Source organism: Pieris rapae, chromosome 16 (assembly GCF_905147795.1).
Source record: "Pieris rapae chromosome 16, ilPieRapa1.1, whole genome shotgun sequence".
In the NCBI taxonomy this organism is placed as follows: Eukaryota; Metazoa; Arthropoda; class Insecta; order Lepidoptera; family Pieridae; genus Pieris; species Pieris rapae.
Window position 1 is genome coordinate 7050153 of NC_059524.1, and position 8534 is coordinate 7058686.

At 30.8% G+C, this 8534-nt stretch overlaps 3 protein-coding genes across 3 annotated transcripts; 1 reads left to right on the forward strand and 2 right to left on the reverse strand.

The window, feature by feature from the left end:
* Window positions 1-14: 14 nt before the first annotated feature.
* Window positions 15-1709, reverse strand: LOC110999831 (thioredoxin reductase-like selenoprotein T homolog CG3887). Its single transcript, XM_022269066.2, has 3 exons — window positions 1422-1709; window positions 1229-1358; window positions 15-723 (listed from the first exon to the last, which is right to left on the reverse strand). The coding sequence occupies exons 1-3, from the start codon at window positions 1571-1573 to the stop codon at window positions 403-405; spliced, it is 603 nt and encodes a 200-aa protein (XP_022124758.1). The 5' UTR covers window positions 1574-1709; the 3' UTR covers window positions 15-402.
* A 1086-nt stretch (window positions 1710-2795) lies between these two features.
* LOC110999833 (F-box/SPRY domain-containing protein 1) lies at window positions 2796-4975 on the forward strand. The gene is made up of 4 exons (XM_022269068.2): window positions 2796-3337; window positions 3463-3736; window positions 3831-3921; window positions 3999-4975. The coding sequence occupies exons 1-4, from the start codon at window positions 2967-2969 to the stop codon at window positions 4094-4096; spliced, it is 834 nt and encodes a 277-aa protein (XP_022124760.1). The 5' UTR covers window positions 2796-2966; the 3' UTR covers window positions 4097-4975.
* A 102-nt stretch (window positions 4976-5077) lies between these two features.
* Window positions 5078-7067, reverse strand: LOC110999827 (transmembrane protein 164). Its single transcript, XM_022269063.2, has 6 exons — window positions 6734-7067; window positions 6386-6568; window positions 6147-6263; window positions 5885-5963; window positions 5694-5794; window positions 5078-5555 (listed from the first exon to the last, which is right to left on the reverse strand). Exons 1-6 carry the CDS (start codon window positions 6866-6868, stop codon window positions 5319-5321), a joined length of 852 nt encoding a protein of 283 aa, XP_022124755.2. The 5' UTR covers window positions 6869-7067; the 3' UTR covers window positions 5078-5318.
* Between the last annotated feature and the right edge of the window lie 1467 nt (window positions 7068-8534).

The window sequence follows — 8534 nt, forward strand, 5'->3', positions numbered from 1 at the left end:
ATAAAATCAGCGCATACACACAATTTTTTATTTAATCTACCACCTTTTGTCTCTTGACATTACTATTTGAATCATTTATCACCTGACTAGATAACTTCTCTATGTCCAAAGTAGGGTAAATGTTTCATTCAGTATTAAAGCAAATTTTACGTATCAAAAGATAAGATAAAGAATGTATCACTGAAATCTCACAATAATGCATGTCATTATATAAACTTAGGTATTGTTGCTATAGTCAAGAGAAATAGTTTTACAATATTAAAGAAATAACTAGTATTGGTAATCTTTCATTATATTGCAACAACTTATATTACGCTTCCTTAACATAAACATGACCAAATAGTTAGTAACCAGAAAGTGGACCACTAAAACAAATGGTTTGTAGGATATGTTTCATTTTTGTTACTGGCCAAAATTGTTAGAAGGCATTTCCATTTTTGAAAATTGCAATGTATTGTCTATTATTTGAAATAGCTCTGGTGGCTGTGGAATTCTTCCTGTCTCCAATTTAGACCACAATGGAATGTTATTAAGTGATATTTCAAATGCGCCAGAAGATACTAGTTGGCCTTCAATCATATTAGCCATAAAAAACATCATCATGCAAGCATAAAGCTTGTTTTCTAAACACCAGCTCCACCATGAAGGCTGTGGCTTATTAAGCCAGGCAAATATATTAACTCCACTTAGAATGCACATTATTACTATCATTTTCCCAAATCCCTGTAACAAACAGAAAATGTTAAACTTCTCAACTATTTTAACTGGAATTTATTTTAATTATTGTTTGCTAGGTTTCACCTGTATGAACTTAACATTTTATTTTTATATTTATTATCAATGAATATGTAATGTGTATGTATTAGGATAAGGATACAAAGGTTTAAAGAATGTATTATTGCATATTTAATTTGGTATTGCTATATACTTTTGCACAATTCAAAAATACCATAAATGTATCACTGTGATCTTTTATCAAGAGTTTTTTTTTAAACTCTTTTTTATTGGGTTATTATAAACATTTTTACTGAATCTAACTCTATTAAAAATACTTTACAGTCTATCATCATGAGAGGTAATGTACTATTTCAAATTAGAATTTTTTTTTAAACAGTCCAGCAGTTTTACAATATCAAATGTCCTTGTAATATTATTACTTTGAGTTACTAAAATTACTACTATAGCTTTAATATAAGTAATCAAAATTTAAATGCTAATAAATACTTACAATCAATCTTGAAAGATACATATTAAAGCCAGGTGGATCATAATTTGCACCAAGAACAGATATTTCAGGATATTTTTGCTGTATAATTCCAGCATAGTCTTCAAACACTTTCCTATAGCCGCATGAATAGCTGTAACACATGATTAGGTACAGAAATGTTAATACTATTAATAATAGTTAAAAAATAACTTACCAGTAATAAATGTTCATGATATGGCCCATTCCTTGTCCAATTTTAGAAATGCTTTCTACATCGTTCTCATTAGCTAGGACAACGTTATCAGTGGTCAAAACCAGGCATAATAATAAACATGAAATAAAGCAACTGGTCATAGATGATGACATTGTGGAAAAGCTGATGGATTTTCCTGGAGGTAACTTTACAAGCCTCTCAACAAGCAACTTTATTCGATTTATTAAACGAATTATGATGTCACAACTCACAACAAGACAAACTACGAAGAAAATTGAAGTCTGAAAAGACAAAACAGCGACCAAGTTATTATGTCAGAACTTTGACAGACACGACAGTTAGGGATACGCAAAATGTATCGATACCAAGTAGTCTTGGAATCGATTTTTAGATTAAGTACCGAATTAATACCTTCTATAATAAGTATCGAATATTAATTCCTTTTGTGAGACAAGTTCCTCCGAGATACGTTATGCAAAAACTAGCAACTCAAACAAGTAGTGACTCTGACTGCGAAGCTCTATGCTGCGAAGTCTAAGCCCGAATGTAATAGATTCTATTATATAGATAATAGTATAAACTTAATATATTATAAATTACTCATAGAGAACTATATGAAGTAGGTGCACTGAATGTATTAAAAAATTTAGAAGTATGTCTTATGTGTAATATATTGGCTTAGTATGAAATTCGAGGGATGAGTAACATATGTATTATTCTTTGCATGGTTTACGAATCGCGCTGTTCGAAACCGCAAAATTGTGATGCTAGTCAGACACCGCGGTTGGAATGATTTTCGTGCGGGTATAGCGTCAGTTTCAAAATGGAGGTCGAAAGAAAAGAAAAAGGCGGTATTGGGTGCATCCAGTATTAAGTGACCGACTAGTACATGGTCAGTTCGTAACGTTATATCCCAATTTAAGAATATATGATAACAATTTTTTTGACTATATGAGAATGTCAATTAAATCTTTTGATGCACTAATTGAACTGATCAGGCAAGATATTTCAAGCTCTGAAACGCATTTGAGGCCAAGCGTGTCACCGGAAGAGAAATGTACCGTGCTACCGCGCGGTAGCCGCAATGCAACTGAACGCGAAGTAAAGACTCCATAGTAATAAAAACGCGCGGCAGTATCGCGATTCTATTTTCTGACGGTTGGGTTGCGGAAACCGTGTGGTTTGATTAACCGCGCGGGTATGTCTGAACGATTACTTAATAACCCATACAAATAAGACCCGCGCGATTTCCATGCGATTTTGAAATCGCGCGGTTCCCGCCATCTGTGAACCAGCGCTTATATGCCTAGTCTGTTCTTAAAATAGCAGCACTTGTCCAACTATGTCCATTCTCTGTAGTCTGTACTATAAATTAGTTCCTACTTCCTAATTCATATTTCATCTGTTATAACTTGATTATGGTGTTATACTTAAAAATTATTTACAGCAAAATAAACAGTGAGATTTAAGCCTGTAAAAAAGTACAACAGAAGAAATCGCTTTAGCGTTCCTTTTTTATAAAACTGGGTTATAAAGTTATGTTCAATGTATATCAAACAAGTTATCTGTAACTGTAATATTAATATGATGAATGGTTATGATTTAAGCAATGATTATGTTATTGCTGAACTTGTTAAAGACCAAATTTTAGAAAATATTTTCTCTTTTCTTAACTTGAAGGATTTGAAGAATTGCATGTTAGTATGTAAAACGTGGTTTAGAATTCTCGGTGACGAAAACAACGAACTGTGGCGATTTCACTGCATCAGAAGGTTGTCTGAGGAAGTGTTGAGATCTGACTTACTTTCAAATTTACCTACATATAAAACTAAGTTAAGAGCATACCTTCATGCATGGAGCCCTTATGACTGTTCACGAAATATTTACATTAAACCAAATGGATTCACTCTTCACAGGTAAAATTTGTCTTTGCTTTGGTAATAACAATAGTAATTTGTACAAGTGTTGAATTGTTGGTTATGTATTTTTATTGATTATGGAAGTTTTGTATGTATAATAAATTTAATTTGGTTTATTTTAGAAATCCGGTTGCACAAAGTACAGATGCCTGTAGGGGAAAAATTGGGTTTAGTAGAGGAAGACATGCCTGGGAAGTTATTTGGGAGGGACCATTGGGTACTGTTGCTGTTATAGGAGTTTCAACTAAACAAGCACCATTGCAATGTCAAGGTTATGTGGGCTTACTAGGTTCTGATGAGTCCAGCTGGGGGTGGAATCTTGTTGATAATATATTGTTACATAATGGAGAAACTCAAGGGGACTATCCCATGATGAACAACAGTCCAAAATATCAAGTAGGAGTTATATTTAATTTGCTCTAGTGTTTAATTTGATATTTACAGATACAAAATCATTTGATTTTATATATCTTCCACTACTATTTTTAAGGTTGGTGAACGAGTAAGAGTCATTTTGGATTGTGATTCAGGCACTTTATGTTTTGAGAAGAAATATGAATTTTTAGGAGTTGCATTCAGAAGTAAGTTATTGAATGTTAATTTAGATTATTTTTGTATATTTGCTTTACAGAATAAACATTTTAACAATATTTTGCAGATCTTCCATTCAACACTAAATTATATCCAACAGTCTCAGCAGTGTATGGAAATACTGAAGTATCAATGGTGTATGTAGGATTACCTCTAGATGGCTGATGTAAAGTATAATGTTTAGTTTGAAAATTATTCTAGTCAATAGAGTGTGATATTTTAGTTATGTAAATATTTTAAGTGATGTCCAAAGATGGTATTTTATTAAGCTTCACTCTATTCAATATTAACTCACAAGTCTAGTTTCAATTTTTATACTTGAGATACAGTAATTTGCAAGTTTTGTATATTTTAGGATTTAAGGGTAAGCAGGAAGTACAGAAAGTATATTACTATGTACCTTGTATCACAGTAACTAACATCCACCCACTTTGTAGCAAATAACAACATACAAGTTGTATGATGTTATTTGCTACAAAGCGGTGCAATTTAAATATGATTTACATAATAGAAATTAAAATAGAAATTCACTCGAGTAAATCAATTAATTCCCATATTACCAAAATAACAAAATTGCAACATATATTTAAAAAAAAAGTATGATCCTATCAAAGCACTTTATTTTATTGAACTTACTTACTAAAGTGCAAGAACTTATTTTATTTATTATTCTGTTAAGTATTAATTTCAGTTATGCTAGGTTTCACATGAAATCATTACTAATGTTTTGAATGTATGTTTTTATAAACCTAGGCTAATCTAATATACCTAAAACATAAAATACTTATAAGTGCTTAATGTCCTAGTCATGACAATGTTGATAGGTTAGTAATATTTAATATAGGTTTATATAATATTCTATCTCATAAATATTAATTTTCATGATGGTAGTGGCAAAAATATTTTTGTCTTGTGATGTAAACATTCCTTTATTCTATTTTAGTTAATAATGAATGTAGGTTTCTATTTCCTTTTCTTGCTTGTTATATTTTTTACACAAATAAAATTTTACACCTACTGCAAATGTATATTACACCAATTGCAATAAAGTAATAAACAGTCTTTGTTTTTACCATAACATAAATAAAATATTAAATATAAAGAACACATTTCTTTAAAAATAATATATTTGATTAAAAGACTTCATATGGCTCAACATTTTAATTGTGAAATGTTTTTGTCATCAAACAAAGATCTCTGTGCGAAATTGAAAGCAATCAAGCGCATTTCTATTTAAATAAAAAATTTAGCGCATTTCTAAATCTTGTAACTATCATGTGCTGAACATATAGGCTTTGCCAAATATCACATTATGATTAACCTCCACAAAATGGATGTAGTGAAATTTTATCAGAACAATTTATTGTTTTATACCGTTTCATATCTTTTATTCAACGTGTTCTTTATGTTCTAAGATATTATCTAACAAATTATCCTTCATCTTTGGTTTCACTTTTGTAGGTGGAAACTTTGTCAAGCAAAATTCTGCCATAAGGCAAAACAGTTTGCATAACATAGGGCACAAAATAGCTTGATGTAATACTGCAGCTATGCGATACCAGGCACCATCAAATGGATCTAATATTGCTGGACACAGCATATGGTTAAGGTTAACTTGTGCTGGCTGAAATAAAAACAAACTACTTAGAAAAGTTGACATCTCTTTCCTCAATCTAATGCAAACAACAGATCAGAAAAAAATATTTGTTTGTCTAATTTTATGTCACACTAAAATACTATTGTATTTGAATATTTAACTTACTATGGCAATTATTTGTAAAATAATGAAGTGATATAGCAGATTAAGAGAATAACTAAATATAGCCCAATTGAAGTCCCAAAAGGGCTCTATGTTATAAACACCTGTAAAATAAACCATTATTAAAAATACTTATAAATATATTTTTATACATAATATAAGTATAATTAAGATAGCACTGATAAGTTACCCACCACCAATTCTGAGCAAATAATATGGTATCACAAACATCATTCCATGTTGTATCCAATACAGTGCAGCTTCTGCAAGTATCTAAGGCAAATTCATAGATTGGTAGAGTATATTAATGTAGTTTACAATACTTTTTCTTTATAATTTTTTTTCATTACAATTTAATATGTTATGGCCAACAGAAAAAATGCAACCATAATGAAATGTAGCAACTACTATTCTTATATATTCTGTACTTATATTTATTTTATTTTTTAAACTTACAGTTCTTGACGCAGTCTCTGGAAAGAGAAAAGCTAAAAGTGGTCCATTTAGCAAATTTAAGTGAATTCTAAACAGAGTTGTAACTGTTTTACTAGGTGGCGCAGACAACAAGTATATCTGAAACCCAAATATATGGCTTTAAATTTGATGACCATGAAACATGACCTTAATCATTATAAAGTAAGAAGACATACTAAATTAAAATCAAATATTAGACTGGATTACCTCATGATACTTACTTGAATTAATGTAGTAACATGGCATGGATTCAATAAGTATATTACAGTTCGTGATGCAAATTTGAAACCAATTTCCATACCCCATAGTAAGGCAAGTAAAATCACTAGTAATCTCTTCCCACCTCTGTCACTTTTAACATATGAATCTTCATTTGGAATGTTTAACTTTGGATATGTTTTAACCTTGGTAAAAAAATAATAAAATCAGATATATATTATTAGAAACATTTTATACCCTTTTTTAAATCTAGGGCTCTTAATTAAATTATAATTATGTAGTAACGTGCGTCAATTAAGTTATAAGGCTTCACTTAGATGAAAACAGCGAAAAATTAATATAATACTTACAATAAAATATATACAAACACTTGTCACAATAATTGTTTCAATTATTTTTCGTTGTGTTGATAAAAAATATGCACATTCGGGGCCCACATTTCTTGGTACAGCTTTATTAGCTCCACTGTAAGCCCATTCAAACATTCTGATTTCGATTTTTTTATATTTTATAACTGAAGCATTATTAGTTTTAAATGAAATATGCGATTAGTACTTGAATAATAGTGAAATAATTTAGAATTTCAAAAGTACATAAATATTAATTCCCAACAGTTAAATTATATTCTATTTGACTGTATAATACTACTGAATTTGGGTTTCGCTCTTCAACATCTTACGTCTAATGTCAACCACAGACAAATATCTTTCCCGCTTTGGTGACAAATGACAACTGACAATGACATCAGTAACTAAGTGTATATAAACTGAGATTAGGACTAATTCACTTTGCGTAGTGAAAAAACCGCCTTCACCGGGAAAGGTCAGGACCTTAACTTCGTACTTTGCTCACTCCAGTGAGCTTCCGTCCTGGCCTTCAGGCTATTGACCCCCCCGCGACGGCCCAAGCTGAGGTTCGAGTCTCACAGGAGACACCCTTGCGCGAGTCGCGGGATCTCCATCGTTTCAGGGTCAGCTAAGCTCGCCAAAACAGCCCTGACAGTTCTGAGCTACAGTTCTGAGCTGTAGAGGCCAACAGCGAGATTCCATTGAAAAAAAAAATCAATTTGCGATAGGCGTGATTCTTTAACAGCAAATTTGTATGGAAATGGTCACGTGATAAATCGTGAGCTAATGTTTTTGTCTCGGGCGGTAGACCCCTGGATAAAATAAATTTATGTCGTTATAATATTGTAACGAGCTAAGGGATCGGATAGAAAATACAGTAGATCTCTTCAATGAGGAATTTATAAAACAAATTAATCGAAATTTTGAATTTTTATCTTTGAAAGCCGTGGTCGCTGTAGTACTACTCTTGTCGCGCATTACTACTTTGTGGTGCTACTTACTGAAGTATTATTGAACATAGTTTACTTTACTTTAAGACACGAGCGTACCAATTATTAAAATACCGGCCACGAGCTCGCGAGCCCTCTGACATTGAAAGTGTCCAGGGCGGTATCACTTAAAATCTGGTGAGACAGTTTTCCCCCTGTTGTATAAGAAAACAGTTATTGTAAACAAAGAATAGGGGCTCAATAAAACTGGACTTTTTGTGGTGGTAAACATATACTATTACTAATGAATGCATGCCTGTTATGAATTCATTTTAATATTATTATCAAATTGTTTTTTTTTTAATTTTAATAGGTAACAGATTACGGAGACAGTAGGTTCTTTTAAAAACAATAATTTTATATATACATAATATATAATTCTATTGAAATAAACAGAACGAATATTTAATGTTATAATATATTTAATAAAACCTTATAAGTAATCTATTAATAAACACATTATTTTATTAATCTATCTACAATGGCAGTGCTTACTATTAATTATTATTCTTGTTGTTTTAAATATATAAACAAAAGCTTGATTCTTAAAACATATTCTTGATCATTTAAATGACATTATAAACAGAATATTCGTATGTATGTACAAGCAAAATATTTATAGAAGACTGAAGATGAAGAGGACCATTCATTTTATTTTTAAAAGGCTTTATCATTTATTAAATACATACTGACCAAACAATATAACAATACTTTACATAATTTTATACAGTCAATAACAAAACATGTTTATAACTATTTGGATATATTCTTTAATTATGGCTGAGAAATAAATATCGCGCCGTTTTAATATTAAA

Excerpts from the sequence above, each read along its gene's own strand:
- LOC110999831 (XM_022269066.2), bottom strand. The coding sequence starts at position 1,573 with ATGTCATCATCTATGACCAGTTGCTTTATTTCATGTTTATTATTATGC. Across the intron at positions 1,359-1,421 it reads ATCATGAACATTTATTACTG|CTATTCATGCGGCTATAGGA; the intron begins GTAAGTTATTTT and ends CATGTGTTACAG. Across the intron at positions 724-1,228 it reads TGTATCTTTCAAGATTGATT|GGATTTGGGAAAATGATAGT; the intron begins GTAAGTATTTAT and ends TGTTTGTTACAG.
- LOC110999833 (XM_022269068.2), top strand. The coding sequence starts at position 2,967 with ATGTATATCAAACAAGTTATCTGTAACTGTAATATTAATATGATGAAT. Across the intron at positions 3,737-3,830 it reads ACAACAGTCCAAAATATCAA|GTTGGTGAACGAGTAAGAGT; the intron begins GTAGGAGTTATA and ends ACTATTTTTAAG. Across the intron at positions 3,922-3,998 it reads TTTAGGAGTTGCATTCAGAA|ATCTTCCATTCAACACTAAA; the intron begins GTAAGTTATTGA and ends AATATTTTGCAG.
- LOC110999827 (XM_022269063.2), bottom strand. The coding sequence starts at position 6,868 with ATGTTTGAATGGGCTTACAGTGGAGCTAATAAAGCTGTACCAAGAAAT. Across the intron at positions 5,964-6,146 it reads CAGAGACTGCGTCAAGAACT|ATACTTGCAGAAGCTGCACT; the intron begins GTAAGTTTAAAA and ends AATTTGCCTTAG. Across the intron at positions 5,556-5,693 it reads TTTTACAAATAATTGCCATA|CCAGCACAAGTTAACCTTAA; the intron begins GTAAGTTAAATA and ends TTTTTATTTCAG.